General features: G+C 50.6%; 2 protein-coding genes across 2 annotated transcripts; both read left to right on the forward strand.

Annotated features, from left to right (window-relative positions):
• Window positions 1-648: 648 nt before the first annotated feature.
• On the forward strand, window positions 649-2845 carry LOC149521767 (uncharacterized). The gene is made up of 2 exons (XM_089772379.1): window positions 649-802; window positions 1946-2845. The coding sequence occupies exon 2, from the start codon at window positions 1966-1968 to the stop codon at window positions 2386-2388; it is 423 nt and encodes a 140-aa protein (XP_089628505.1). The 5' UTR covers window positions 649-802; window positions 1946-1965; the 3' UTR covers window positions 2389-2845.
• An 8874-nt stretch (window positions 2846-11719) lies between these two features.
• On the forward strand, window positions 11720-13910 carry LOC149521768 (uncharacterized). Its single transcript, XM_089772381.1, has 2 exons — window positions 11720-11871; window positions 13013-13910. The coding sequence occupies exon 2, from the start codon at window positions 13033-13035 to the stop codon at window positions 13453-13455; it is 423 nt and encodes a 140-aa protein (XP_089628507.1). The 5' UTR covers window positions 11720-11871; window positions 13013-13032; the 3' UTR covers window positions 13456-13910.
• Window positions 13911-15267: the final 1357 nt, after the last annotated feature.

The following is a 15267-nucleotide window of genomic DNA, read 5'->3' on the forward strand; positions in this document are numbered from 1 at the left end:
CTCTGGTGGGCCCGATCTTCTGCATAGGATGGGCGATAGTGGGGAACAGCCCTTCCCACCTCGCAGCAGAGCAGAATACCATCCAGAGCTGCTCAGAGCAGCGAAACTCGTGGCATGAGCAGAAATCACGTTTAGCGTGTGGATCCCATGCTGTTGTGCTCGGCAGGCCTAGAAGGGATGCCTGTAACCCCAGGGCAGGGAGTACCAGGACCCAGGCAGCCCGGATAGAAGGCCATTGAAGTGATTGAAAAGGCAGCCACAGACTTCACAACTACTGGGAAAAACACGAAGTGAAGTGTTACAGGTGGGTAGTCTAAGCAACCACCCAAAGAGAAACTCCACACGACTATTAATTATAGACTCATCTTCATGCACAAAGAACTAACGTATTCCTGGGCATGTCAGCAGATTGTCCCATTGATAAACCTCTCACACACCCTCAGACGCGGAAGTTACTCAGAGCAAAAGGAGAGAAATTAGAGGAGATGTATTTCCCTGTCAACACCCGGAAAGTCAGGAGGATGGTACAAGGAAGGGACTTGGCCCATAAAGATAAAAGCAAAACTAAAATTGCACCTTGCAGCATTGAGAGCATTCTGGGTGGTTCCGAGACTTGACTAGCAATCGTTAAAATAATTACAGGAGTTACCCTAGCAAGCACAAATAGTTTGGACACTGATAAGGTCTCAGTGCATAAAGGGTGGATCTCGCGCTTCCCATTGGCTAAGAAAGCCTATAAAAACACTTGGAACGGCCCGTTGTTCTATCCACTTCTCTTGACTCCATCCCCTGACTGCACCAGGTAAGACTCTTTGACTCAGATTACGTCTAGTGTTGCTACAGTGATAGTTTTAACTCTGGAGCTAACTCTGCACCACTTGTCTGTGTTGATAGAGCTGTAGGATGCGGGAGGGGGGGCTTCTCCTTTATCTGGGACATTTTGTGTTGCTCTTCGTTTTCAGAATTTGGGTGGAACTTGTCCTAAAAATAGCAGGTTAGGATTTACACAGCTACCTATGGAATGCAGACCCGGCTCTCACAGGCTTCCAGCGAGTGTTGCTTGTCTCCTTGTTAACCCAAGTCAACACTGTTACTGACTGTTCTCAGCACCACTTTGGCCCACTGGTATCACACAGGGTTTGAGAATTCCAGGCCTTCAAGAGAAAGAAAATCTTCAATATCGGATGAGTAGCTCGACGTGGCCTTGTCACAGAACCTTCCATTCCAACCAGCTCAGGGGGGAAGAGTCAACACTGGGATAGGGCTGCAGAAAACCTGCCTTTGCTCCTCTTCTCTGCTCCCAATTTCTTTGTGCAAATCCATTGGGAGCAGATTCTTAAGAGGGCTCAGTGCTCGGAGCTGTAGTGGCCATGCTGGGCAGGTCACAGCTGCTGATTCTCTTGTTCCCTATGGAAGAATGAAGACCCGCTCCTTGCACGGGGCTTTGGTGCAGCTTCATGGTGGCATGACTCAGTGAAAGGGTGTCATGCTCTGAATGCCCCAGGCAAGCTCTGCTGAAGGGTGTCAGATTGAGAAAGCAGGTTCTGGGGCTGAGGGGAGTGCTCCCAAAAATCAGAGCTCACAACACTAGAGGGATGAAGCCCTGGGAGGGGGAGGTTGCAGGCTCCAAAGAGCTCTGACTTGCAGGAGAAGGGGTCACTCACAGCTGAGCAGAGGGAGAACATTTCTTGCCTGGGATCCCAGAGACAGTGGCTTGGCATGGGAAGGAGGAAGACAGGATCTAAGAAGGTTTCCCAGGGGATGCTTAGGAAGACGATTACGGGGGCTTGGCGAATAGGAGGAGAAGGAAGAAACAGGAGCAGCTAAGGAGCCTGTACGAATCGGCCCTACCTCCCCGGTGTTGCAGCACAACATGGTCTGGGCTTCCCCAGCGACACTGTGAATTGTGAGTTGTGTTTACTCCGATCCTCTCTGTATTTTGCAGGTTGACAACACTCCCCAACGATGAAATCTCTGTGTGCCCCACGATGCTACCCTTGTCCTGACATATGCCCAGACCCATGCGCCTACGTCTGCAATGAGCCTTGTGTCACGTCCTGCGGAGACTCCACGGCCGTGGTCTATGCTCCGCCAGTGGCTGTCAGATTCCCGGGACCCATTCTGGCCACTTGCCCTCAAGACAGCGTCGTGGGCACCTCCTTGCCACAGATACCCTATGGCCCCTACGGGGGTGGTGCTGGGGGTGGAGGTGCTCTTGGGGGTGTTGGTGGTCTAGGAGGTGGGGCTCTCGTTAGTTCAGGAAGTGTATTTGGGGGTGGTGCTGGCAGAGGTTCAGGAGGGGGATTTGGCAGTGGCTATGGCGGTTGCCATGGGGGCTACTGGGGTCGGAGGTGCTACGCTAACCGCTATGACTGTTGCCCATGGTAAAACCAGGAGCAAATCCACGGCACAAGAAACAAGCAGGAAACGACTGACATGATCGAGATTCCCACATGGCTCCTTGGAACGGGCACCCCCAATGACACTGAAGATCACGGAGCGTGGCGGGGGAGCTTCCCCTGCGCAAACCCAGCTGATCTCTGTCTCCCTGCCGGGCACATGCCCCCAACTCTATGGCCTCTCCGCTTCTGGAGCCTGGTCTTATGCGCATAGTTTGCTTTGCCCTGTCTGATGCTCAGCAGTCCAGAGCCAGTGATGAAACCTGGGAAGACGATTCACAGCTCCGCAGGGGCGGGAAAGGGAGCGGAAGCTGCTTTGGGAGATGCGTCCCTTGGGGGCTGTTGTCTGGTTGTGGCTCTGACTGTAACTCTGCAATTACATTCTCTGTGCTCTAGATCGATGTCAATTCTGCTGCTCCTGCTCATTAAACCTTTCTTCTGCATCATGTTGTGGTCCGTCTGAGATTTCCTGTTCTTCCTCAAAGGCAGTCAGGGAAATTCTCCCTGTGCAGTGTCAGGCACTGATCAATCCCTCTCGCACCCAGAAGTCAGGAGAGACTCAGGCACGTCCCTCGGTCCATAGTGTGGGGGCCCTTATGCACCCGCTCCCCTCTGGTGCAGACCCCCTTGTTACCTGTGTCCCAGGCAGAATGGAAACACAGACGTGACTTTCCCATGGAATATTTTCCCTGCTTTCATATTACGCAGAATCCTAGACTCCTCAAAATCGAAGGCAGTGTGGAAGCACCCGGGGTTTTCTAGCTCAGCCCCCTACGCTCAGGCAAACAAAATCCACAGACACCGTTGAAGACAGGTGCTTTTCTCACCTGTTCCTAATTCTCTCCAAGGAGGGGGATTCCACAAGCCCTCTCCGAGCCTGACATCAGTGCGTAGGGCACATCTGCACTGCGGGGCTGTTTCGGGACAACATGCGTATCACTGGGCGGACTCCCCACCGTGGCGCATCCAGCCGGCAGCCCTGGGACTTAGCTTGTTTGGCTCGGTGGACGCCTCCTTCTAGCTGATGTCTCGCCCTGTTTCTCCTTGTCGCCAGGCTCCTCTTCAGGAGTCTGGCCTCCCGCAGTTCCCACGCCAGTGTCTGAGCCACTCTGGGGGTGGGGGTTCATCCTGCCTACACTCCAGGGTCCTCCCTTCCCCAGGGCACCCTGTTCTCCCCCCCAGGGGGCACCCAGCTCCCTGGTACCCACCTTGCCTCAGTGACCCACTGCCAGTCTCAGGGGCAAGCTGCAGCCTGTAATGGCCACTCCTCACTGGCAAAGGGGTGTGGACTTGCTGCCTCCGCCTACCATGGCTGCCTCTCTAGAACCCTAGCAGCCTCGGGCCTTGCTTCAGGCCCTGCAGCCGGGGAGCTTGCCTGGCCAGAGCCTCCCCACTGTGCCTGCCTTCCCCATCCCTGCTCTGCCTCCAGGAAGCCTCCTGCTTCCCTGGCAGGCAGGTCCCTTCTGCTCCCTCTCCAGAGCAGCAGGCAGCTCTCCCTCCCTCCTAGAGCCCTTCTTTGTACAGCCCCCAGCTGGGCCCTCCTTAGCAGAGCTGCCTCAGCTGTGGCTTCGCTCTCTGCCCTCACTCAGGGCTGGGGCTGTGCAAGGCAAGCCCCTGTCAGAATCCCTTCTCCCAAAATCGTGTTCTGCGCAGTCTACACAAGAAGCCCGTTATTACAAAATACATTTCAAATAAAGGGCTTCCAATTTCCTCTCAACTTCATTGCACGAGGAGCAAGGAGGACTCTGGAATAGCTCCCTGGTGCAACATGTGGTGCTCTGTAGACTGCATCAAATTTCAAAATAGTCGCGCATAGCTTGAAATCACCTACGCAATTTGCATAGCTTAAGTAGAGAAAGCCTGTGTAGATGGAGTGTCCCTGAATTTAGAGCACATATGCCTCTATCTATCCTGTATCTCCCTGGCTGCAAATTAAGACAGACAATCCATGTCCCTCTTTTACTGGACATACGAAACGATTCATCCTCATCCTCTTTATCACAGCCCTGAACATACCATAGAATCATAGAATACTAGGACTGGAAGGGACCTCGAGAGGTCATCAAGTCTAGTCCCCTGCCCTCATGGCAGGACCACGTAGTGACTAGACCATCCCTGAGAGACATTTATCTAACCTGCTCTTAAATATCTCCACAGATGGGGATTCCACAACCTCCCTGGGCAATTTATTCCAGTGTTTAACTACCCTGACAGTTAGGAACTTTTCCCTAATGTCCAACCTAAACCTCCCTTGCTGCAGTTTAAGCCCATTGCTTCTTATTCTATCCTTAGAGGCCAAGATGAACAAGTTTTCTCCCTCCTCCTTATGACACCCTTTTAGATACTTGAAAACTGCTCTCATGTCCCCCCTCAATCTTCTCTTTTCTAAACTAAACAAACCCAATTCTTCAGCCTTTCCTCATAGGTCATGTTCTCTAGATCTTTAATCATTCTTGTTGCTCTTCTCTGGATCCTCTCCAATTTCTCCACATCTTTCTCGAAATGTGGTGCCCAGAACTGGACACAATGCTCCAGTTGAGGCCTAACCAGCGCAGAGTAGAGCACAAGAATGACTTCTCGTGTCTTGCTCACAACACACCTGTTAATACATCCCAGAATCACGTTTGCTTTCTTTGCAACAGCATCACTCTGCTGACTCATATTTAACTTGTGGTCCACTATAACCCCTAGATCCCTTTCTTCCGTACTCTTTCCCAGACTGTCGCTTCCCATTCTGTATGTGTGAAGCTGATTGTTCCTTCCTAAGTGGAGCACTTTGCATTTGTCTTTATTATTCATTTATTTATCCCAGAACATTTCTCCAATTTGTCCAGGTCATTTTGAATTATGACCCTATCCTCCAGATTAGTGGCAACCCCTCCCAGCTTGGTATCATCTGCAAACTTAATAAGTGTACTTTCTATACCAATATCTAAATCATTGATGAAGATATTGAACAGAGCCGGTCCCAAAAGAGATCCCTGCGGAACTCCACTTGTTATGCCTTTCCAGCAGGATTGTGAACCATTAATAACTACTCTCTGAGAATGGTTATCCAGCCAGTTATGCACCCACCTTATAGTAGCCCCATCTAAGTTGTATTTACCTAGCTTATTGATAAGAATATCATGCGAGACCATATAAAATACCTTACTATAGTCTAGGTATACCACGTCCACCGCTTCTCCCTTATCCACAAGACTCGTTATCCTATCAAAGAAAGCTATCAGATTGGTTTGACATGGTTTGTTCTTTACAAATCCATTCTGGCTGTTCCCTATCACCTTGCCAATTTCCAAGTGTTTACAGATGATTTCCTTAATTACTTGCTCCATTATCTTCCCTGGCACAGAAGTTAAACTGACTGGTCTATAGTTTCCTCGGTTGTTCTTATTTCCCTTTTTATAGATGGGTACTATATTTGCCCTTTTCCAGTCCTCTGGAATCTCTCCTGTCTCCCATGATTTTCCAAAGATGATAGAATAGGTATCTGAGCCTCTAGCTATCAGCTCCTTGAGTATTCTAGGATGCATTTCATCAGGTCCTGGTGACTTGCAGGCATCTCACTTTTCTAGGTGATTTTTAACTTGTCCTTTTTTTATTTTACCTTCTAAAATTACCCCCTTTCCACTAGCATTCACTATGTTAGGCATTCCTACAGACTTCTCGGTAAAGACCGAAACAAAGAAGTCATTGAGCGTCTCTGCCATTTCTGAGTTTCCTGTTACTGTTTCTCCCTCCTCACTGACCAGTGGGTCATGGAGCATGTTATCAGCTTCCTCCCTCACATGTTCTCCTCAAGATTCAACAGGCCTTTTTTTTCCTCCACTCTTCATAGGTCTGGTTTCCTAAGTTGATATAATTGATCTGGCTCTCCTCTGGTGTCTCTTTCAGGGGGCTCACGTCTTTCCCAGTACATTCGGTTGAGCAGAGCTGGGTAAAATTCTCCATCAGGAGACTCCCCAGTGCCAGTGAGAGCAGGATAATTTGGTTCCCAAATATAGGACTTTCCATTGTTTGGACTGAACTTCATGTCAGTGATTTCCAGGCCTATTGTCCCATTGGTCAAAATTCTTATCAATACAAAACTTGACACCAAATGTAGAAGGGTTTCGAGCACTTGGAAGAACATCTGCAAACATCCTAAATGTACTTGCCTCATTGTTGCCAATGTCATTAAAACCGCATCATGGATTACATGACCCAGGACAATGCTCTACATATCTCCTTTCAGGATGGCTTCCCACATAGGAAGCAAACCATTATCTTAACCTAGTGGAAAAGGGAACTGTTTCCCCAGGTTGCTTTGGAGACTCCCCTGTTTCTCTTTGGGTGTGTCTAGGCTACAGGGCTTTGTCAACAAAAGTGACGTTTGTCGACAAAACTATACATGTGTCTACATGGCCGCCAAGTTCTGTCAACACTAAGTCGACAGAACGCGGCAGTTTTCTTGATGGCGGTAAACCTCATTCTATGAGGAATAACGCCTTTTCCCAACAGAGTTATGTCAAAAAAAGGAGCTATTGCACCCACACTGTGCTTTTTCAAAAGAGAGCATCTAGACTCTCTGTCGACAAAGCGGCTTGCTTTGTCGTCAGAACTGGCTGTAGTCTAGACGATCTTTGTCGACAGAGGCTTTGTTGACGGTATCTGTCGACAAAGCCTATAGTCTAGATGTACCCTTAGTCAGAAACCTTATTAAAATCAAGATGCAATTGGCTCTCAGAAAAAAAAGGAAATGATATTTACCTAAGAGGTGTATCACTAATACCCATTACCAGGGCACAAGAAAGTAGGTGATGGACATGTGAAATTATTATTTCAGAGTAATGAATTTCCTCCAATTGACACTGTGCGAAGAAGGAAGAGAAGAAATGAAGCCCGGAGGCTGGGAGGTTTGCAGCCACCATTCTCAGGAGGAAGCGTAGGGTATGGGTGCTTGGAGACTTTCTTCTGAAGAGGACAGAAACACCCATCTAGCACCCTGGGATGACATCCTGTGAGATTTGCTGCCAGACAAGAATGGCAAGGAGTCCTGTGGCACCTTATAGACCAACAGAAAAATCACGGAGGGGATCCTCAATGAATCCTTTTTCAAGCACTTGCAAGAGGGGAAAGTGTTCAGGAATAGCAACCATGGATTTGCAAAGGGCCAGTCCTGCCTGAACAACCTGATGAGCTTCTCTGATGAATTAACTGCCTCTGTGGACACAGGGAAGCCAGGGAATGTGCTATAATTTGACTTTAACAAAGCTTTTGATACGGTCTCCCACAATCGGTCTTGCCAGCACGTTAAGGAAGTCTGGATTGGATACCTGGACTATCAGGTGGCCGGGAAGCTGGCTACATTGTCAGGTTCGATGGATGCTGATCAATGGCTCAATGTCTTGTTGGTGCTCGGTTTCAAGCAGCGTGCCGGAAGTATCGGTTCTAGGGCCGGCTTTGTTCGACATCAATATTAATGACCTGAATGAAGGGATGGATTGCACCCTCAGCAAGTTTACAGTTGACCCTAAGCTAGGGGGAAGGTAGCTACATTGGAGGGTAGGGAGAGGGCTTCGAGTGAATTAGACAAGTACAAGGATTAGGCCCAAATAAATCCGATGAGGTTCAACAAGGACAAGCACAGAGTCCTGCACTTGGGGTGGAAGAATCCCAAGCATTGTTACAGGCTGGGAGCTGCCTGGCTAAGCAACAATTCAGCAGGAAAGGACCTGGTGATTGCAGCGGATGAGAAGCTGGATGTGAGTCAACAGTGTGCCCTTGTAGCCAAGAAGGCTAACAGCACATTCGGGTGCATTAGGAGGAGCATTGACAGCAGATCTAGGGAAGTGATTATTCCACATTAGTTGGCACTGGTGAGGCCACATCTGGAGTATTACGTCCAGTCCTGGGCCTCACATTACACAAAGGATGTGGACTCAATGGAGAGAGACCAGGGGAGGGAACCACAATGATGAGGGGCCTGGATCACATGACCTGTGAGGAGAGGCTGAGGGATTTGGGCTTCTTTAGCTACCTGAAGGGGGGTTCCAAAGAGGATGGACAGAGGCTGTTCCTAGTGGTGAACTAAGGCAGAACAAGGAGCAAATGTCCCAAGTTGTAGTGAGGGAGGTCTAGGTTGGATATTTGGAAAACATATTACCCTAATTGTACCTGTAGGTTCAAGTCCATAGTCCACCTGTTTTCACAGGAAAGAGGCAAGACAGGGAGGTCTGCTAGTCTTCTTACAGGTTCTTCCGTGTTTTTTGAATCCCATTGTTCTTACTGAAGAAACGTGCAGTGCCGAGAGGTGTTTAGTCCCAGGAGCCGTCACATGGGCAAATCACCTGTCCATGCAGGCATTGGCTTTTTACGGGTAGAAGCCATTGCCCACCTGATGTGGTGAATGCTTCCATGAAGGCTCATCACATAGGGTTGGCAACCACTGAGCAATTGCTAGCTGCCTGGATAGCCACAGAGTATTCCCTAAAAGTGGCGAGGAGTCCTCTGGCACCTTCAAGACTAACAGAAGTGTTGGAGCATAAACTTTCGTGGGCAAAGACATGCATCTGACGAAGTGGGTCTTTAACAGAAGTGTTGAAGCATAAGCTTTCGTGGGCAGTCTGTAATGTTCCAGAGAATTCCCTAGTAAACTTCAGAGATTCTTTTAGGCTTCCTTATCCCCTGCCCAGAGAAAGTGCGGTTGTGTTGGAGATGGCCGCTGTCACGTTACTGAATTTGAGGAAAGTAGCCAGGTCACTGCTGCACCCATAGGTGGGGGTATTGGCCCCAAAAATGGTATAGAAGGGGCCATGTGAGGTATTGAATAGAAGCTCACTGTCTGCTAATCCTATGTACGTTACTCATGTGATTGTATAATGTCTGTGTGTGTAGTTAGGAATCTGTAATCTGTGTGGATACTGAATATTTCTCTGCATGTGGTTGAGCATTGGGCAGAGCCTGGCATATGGACGTGCTAATTTGCGAGGTACTGTGGGACAATGGCACTCAATGGGCCAAAGACACACCTAAAGAATGAGGACTGATACCTAGGGGCTGCCAGCAAGGAACACAGAAATAGGCCGCTGGCCAGGTGACCTGCTGCAGCCAAGAAGAGACCAGGAAGGAGGGATAAATAGGCTATGTGGTCGACTCCATTTTGGTTCTCAGCTCAGCACTTCATCCCAGAGGCAGCAATGCAGGGATCGAAGAGCCAGAAAGAACTGTGGACCCATCCTGATTCTAGGATGTGCAACAAGGACTCTTAAGCCAGCAGCTGTAACATCTCTGCTAGAGCCTGCATGGAGAACTGGGAGATTCGATGACTGTAATGTACTATCCTTTAACAACCTTTAGGTGTTAGATGCTAAAAGATTGGCTCAGCGTGATTTGTGGGTAAGGTCCAGGGGGTAAATTGACCAGGGAGCTGTGGCTGGTTTCTTGGAACCGGACAGAACTTGTTCGGGGTAGGTGGGATTGGGTGCTAAGTTCCCCCACCTGTGTACGAGGCCCGGGGCCTTCTGGGGCACGGATATTGCTGGGGTTTCGGAGGGGTTTTGCTCGTGAGGCTTCAGGCAGGCAGCTGATGTGCTCTGTGGGACTGGTTTGTGGCCTGTTTGGAGAGGTCACCATTCTGGGGGCTGTAAGGAGCCCCGAAGTTGAGCAATTCGCCCTGAGCAGACGCCCGGTCCGTCACAGCCGCGTAAAACCATTCTGCCAATGGTGGGGCACTCCTTGAAGAGAGAAGGCCCTTCATCCTGGGCTGAAGGGGATCCTATTTGGGGTTAGGACAATTTTACATGGAAACTCATTCCCCGACCATTCTCCAATGGCTGAGGGGCTAATATTTCTCTCTCTCAGGTGACAAGATCTGGGATCCCGGGGTGCAGAGTTTCAGAAGAACACCGCTGTCATTTGAGTCACAGAACAAGAAGGCGTTCCAAGATTTTAATCCCAAACCGTTAAACCACAGTGCTGTCTTTCCATTCTCATCCCGCCACTCTTCTCTGCAGCACAGAAAGGAGCCTGGGCTTGGGGTCCCGTTCTCATCATCACCCGAGTCCCCGACTCGAGGCCACAGAGCACTTGACTGGCCATCCGTGCTGAATGGGAGTAGTGCTGCCGTTTCTAAACATCCCAGCGTTCAGTAACTACGAGGCTAAACCCCAGGTAACCAGGAAGTGTTGGCAGGGAGCCAGAAGAACCAATAGGAAGAAGGGGTTGAGACTTGAATTAAAGGGAATCTGCCTGCTGCTGCTCTTTAAGGGAGAGCAAAGCAGGAGTTGGGGGAAAGATGAATTGATTCAGGCAGGAATATCCGTGCCTAGAAAAGGAATCCCCAGGCCTAGAGCTGGACCCTGAATTGTAGAGCTGTTGTGGAGCTGTTGGCTCCGTAACTAACAGGGAATGTTTAATTAGACACCATCCATTTATTGTCTCTGTTTTATAGTTTTATTAAATTCCTCTTTGCTGAGTCCATGTGTCCTCCACCCTGTGCACCGTAACCAGAGCTGAATCCGAGGGAGGAAATTCTCTTTGCATTAACATTTGTTTTTCTTCAGTTGCTCTGTAACACCTCACGACCAAGTTGGTTTTGTCACTTGGAAGCTAGCACCCGAAGCTCAGGGAACCCGTGAGCTGGGCGAATTTTGAAGCAGAAGCCGATAGAGGCAAGGACTTGTAAAGTCTCTGGTGGGCCCGATCTTCTGCATAGGATGGGCGATAGTGGGGAACAGCCCTTCCCACCTCGCAGCAGAGCAGAATACCATCCAGAGCCGCTCAGAGCAGCGAAACTCGTGGCATGAGCAGAAATCACGTTTAGCGTGTGGATCCCATGCTGTTGTGCTCGGCAGGCCTAGAAGGGATGCCTGTAACCCCAGGGCAGGGAGTACCGGGACCCAGGCATCCCGGATAGAAGGCCATTGAAGTGATTGAAAAGGCAGCCACAGACTTCACAACTACTGGGAAAAACACGAAGTGAAGTGTTACAGGTGGGTAGTCTAAGCAACCTCCCAAAGAGAAACTCCACACGACCATTAATTATAGACTGATCTGCATGCACAAAGAACTAACATGGATTCCTGGGCATGTCAGCAGATTGTCCCATTGATAAACCTCTCACACACCCTCAGACGCGGAAGTTACTCAGAGCAAAAGGAGAGAAATTAAAGGAGATGTATTTCCCTGTCAACACCCGGAAAGTCAGGAGGATGGTACAAGGAAGGGACTTGGCCCATAAAGATAAAAGCAAAACTAAAATTGCACCTTGCAGCATTGAGAGCATTCTGGGTGGTTCCGAGACTTGACTAGCAATCGTTAAAATAATTACAGGAGTTACCCTAGCAAGCACAAATAGTTTGGACACTGATAAGGTCTCAGTGCATAAAGGGTGGATCTCGCGCTTCCCATTGGCTAAGAAAGCCTATAAAAACACTTGGAACGGCCCGTTGTGCTATCCACTTCTCTTGACTCCATCCCCTGATTGCACCAGGTAAGTCTCTTTGACTCAGATTACGTCTAGTGTTGCTACAGTGATAGTTTTAACTCTGGAGCTAACTGCACCACTTGTCTGTGTTGGTAGAGCTGTAGGATGCGGGAGGGGGGGCTTCTCCTTTATCTGGGACATTTTGTGTTGCTCTTCGTTTTCAGAATTTGGGTGGAACTTGTCCTAAAAATAGCAGGTTAGGATTTACACAGCTACCTATGGAATGCAGACCCGGCTCTCACAGGCTTCCAGCGAGTGTTGCTTGTCTCCTTGTTAACCCAAGTCAACACTGTTACTGACTGTTCTCAGCACCACTTTGGCCCACTGGTATCACACAGGGTTTGAGAATTCCAGGCCTTCAAGAGAAAGAAAATCTTCAATATCGGATGAGTAGCTCGACGTGGCCTTGTCACAGAACCTTCCATTCCAACCAACTCAGGGGGGAAGAGTCAACACTGGGATAGGGCTGCAGAAAACCTGCCTTTGCTCCTCTTCTCTGCTCCCGATTTCTTTGTGCAAATCCATTGGGAGCAGATTCTCAAGAGGGCTCAGTGCTCGGAGCTGTAGTGGCCATGCTGGGCAGGTCACAGCTGCTGATTCTCTTGTTCCCTATAGTAGAAGGGAGACCCGCTCCTTGCACGGGGCTTTGGTGCAGCTTCATGGTGGCATGACTCAGTGAAAGGGTGTCATGCTCTGAATGCCCCAGGCAAGCTCTGCTGAAGGGTGTCAGATTGAGAAAGCAGGTTCTGGGGCTGAGGGGAGTGCTCCCAAAAATCAGAGCTCACAACACTAGAGGGATGAAGCCCTGGGAGGGGGAGGTTGCAGGCTCCAAAGAGCTCTGACTTGCAGGAGAAGGGGCCACTCACAGCTGAGCAGAGGGAGAACATTTCTTGCCTGGGATCCCAGAGACAGTGGCTTGGCATGGGAAGGAAGAGGCCAGGATCTAAGAAGGTTTCCCAGGGGATGCTTAGGAAGACGATTACGGGGGCTTGGCGAATAGGAGTAGAAGGAAGAAACAGGAGCAGCTAAGGAGCCTGTACGAATCGGCCCTACCTCCCCGGTGTTGCAGCACAACATGGTCTGGGCTTCCCCAGCGACACTGTGAATTGTGAGTTGTGTTTACTCCGATCCTCTCTGTATTTTGCAGGTTGACAACACTCCCCAACGATGAAATCTCTGTGTGCCCCACGATGCTACCCTTGTCCTGACATATGCCCAGACCCATGCGCCTACGTCTGCAATGAGCCTTGTGTCACGTCCTGCGGAGACTCCACGGCCGTGGTCTATGCTCCGCCAGTGGCTGTCAGATTCCCGGGACCCATTCTGGCCACTTGCCCTCAAGACAGCGTCGTGGGCACCTCCTTGCCACAGATACCCTATGGCCCCTACGGGGGTGGTGCTGGGGGTGGAGGTGCTCTTGGGGGTGTTGGTGGTCTAGGAGGTGGGGCTCTCGTTAGTTCAGGAAGTGTATTTGGGGGTGGTGCTGGCAGAGGTTCAGGAGGGGGATTTGGCAGTGGCTTTGGCGGTTGCCATGGGGGCTACTGGGGTCGGAGGTGCTACGCTAACCGCTATGACTGTTGCCCGTGGTAAAACCAGGAGCAAATCCACGGCACAAGAAACAAGCAGGAAACGACTGACATGATCGAGATTCCCACACGGCTCCTTGGAACGGGCACCCCCAATGACACTGAAGATCATGGAGCGTGGCGGGGGAGCTTCCCCTGCGCAAACCCAGCTGATCTCTGCCTCCCTGCCGGGCACATGCCCCCAACTCTATGGCCTCTCCGCTTCTGGAGCCTGGTCTTATGCGCATAGTTTGCTTTGCCCTGTCTGATGCTCAGCAGTCCAGAGCCAGTGATGAAACCTGGGAAGACGATTCACAGCTCCGCAGGGGCGGGAAAGGGAGCGGAAGCTGCTTTGGGAGATGCGTCCCTTGGGGGCTGTTGTCTGGTTGTGGCTGACTGTAACTCTGCAATTATGTTCTCTGTGCTCTAGATCGATGTCAATTCTGCTGCTCCTGCTCATTAAACCTTTCTTCTGCATCATGTTATGGTCCGTCTGAGATTTCCTGTTCTTCCTCAAAGGCAGTCAGGGAAATTCTCCCTGTGCAGTGTCAGGCACTGATCAATCCCTCTCACACCCAGAAGTCAGGAGAGACTCAGGCACGTCCCTCGGTCCATAGTGTGGGGGCCCTTATGCACCCACTCCCCTCTGGTGCAGACCCCTTTGTTACCTGTGTCCCAGGCAGAATGGAAACACAGACGTGACTTTCCCATGGAATACTTTCCCTGCTTCCATATTACGCAGGGTCATAGAATCCATCTTTGAAGTCAGGCGCTTTTCTCCCCTGTTCTTCAACCTCTCCAACGATGCCGTTTCATGAGTGTAGCGGTGGCCGAAGTTTGTCCGTAGGACCCTCACTCCGTGCCCTTCCCGCCTCTTGTCCCTTACGGCTTGTCCTTCCCCTAACAAGGTCCCTCTTATAGTCCTCCCTTGGCTGCCGCGCTGCTGCGCTGCTGCGCTGCTCTGCCCTCGCCTCAGTCCAGCCACGTCAGTTTCCCTGTTCCCGCTCGGTCCTCCTGTCCTCTGGCCGGCTGGATCCCCCGCGGTCTGTGATGGGGCTGCTCCCCTCCAGGGCTCCTGTCCAGTCGGCTCTCTGCGGCGTCCGGGGCTCCCTCGCTATCCAGCTCCTGCTCTTCCCCTCCCTCCTTCCTCCTGCCTCCTGTTTGTACTCGTCAGCCGGCGTCACACCCCCGCTCTGCCCCGATCCTTCCACACCTGCCCACTCATCACTCCACCCGCCGCTCAGGGCACCGGCAGCGTCGGCGCCTGGGCAGCAGGGGCCTGTCAGCAAGCGGGCCTCAGTGCGGGGGGGCGGCTTCCCCGTCACACGAGGCATAAAGGATCTGCCGATGAAGGGTTCTGGGGTCAGCAGATCCCCGTCTAGCCTGCCACCCTGTGCCGACTGTCAGCTGATCAGCACAGCGCGGTGGCCATTTTTATTTAAATGAAGCGGCGATTATTTAAATTGCAGCTTCATTTTCCTTTGCCGTCCTGCCTCATCTACATGGCTCTGTCGACAGTGCCATGTAGTCTACACACACCCCCATATAGGAATCAAACCATTGTTAAGTAGGCTCTGAGTTCTGTTTTTCAACCAGTCATACACCCACCTTCTTGAAATGTCGTCTTGACCTTATGGACAAAGGAACTTTTTCATCTGAAATAATAATTTAACATGCCCATCACCTACTTCCTTGTGCCCTTGTAATGGGAATTAGTGCTATCCCTGTTAGGACGGTGTCAATTGGAGGAATTTCATTACTCAAAAAAACCCAACAGATAATGGTATTTACCTAAGAAAGAAGAGAAGCCATGTAGCACAGAGATTGGGAGGTTTGC

The sequence above is a fragment of the Pelodiscus sinensis genome, chromosome 22 (genome assembly GCF_052426305.1).
Source record: "Pelodiscus sinensis isolate ZL-2025 chromosome 22, ASM5242630v1, whole genome shotgun sequence".
Taxonomy (NCBI): domain Eukaryota; kingdom Metazoa; phylum Chordata; order Testudines; family Trionychidae; genus Pelodiscus; species Pelodiscus sinensis.

What these genes read in the sequence shown, in the direction of transcription:
- LOC149521768 (XM_089772381.1), top strand. Translation starts at nt 13,033, where the DNA reads ATGAAATCTCTGTGTGCCCCACGATGCTACCCTTGTCCTGACATATGC.
- LOC149521767 (XM_089772379.1), top strand. Translation starts at nt 1,966, where the DNA reads ATGAAATCTCTGTGTGCCCCACGATGCTACCCTTGTCCTGACATATGC.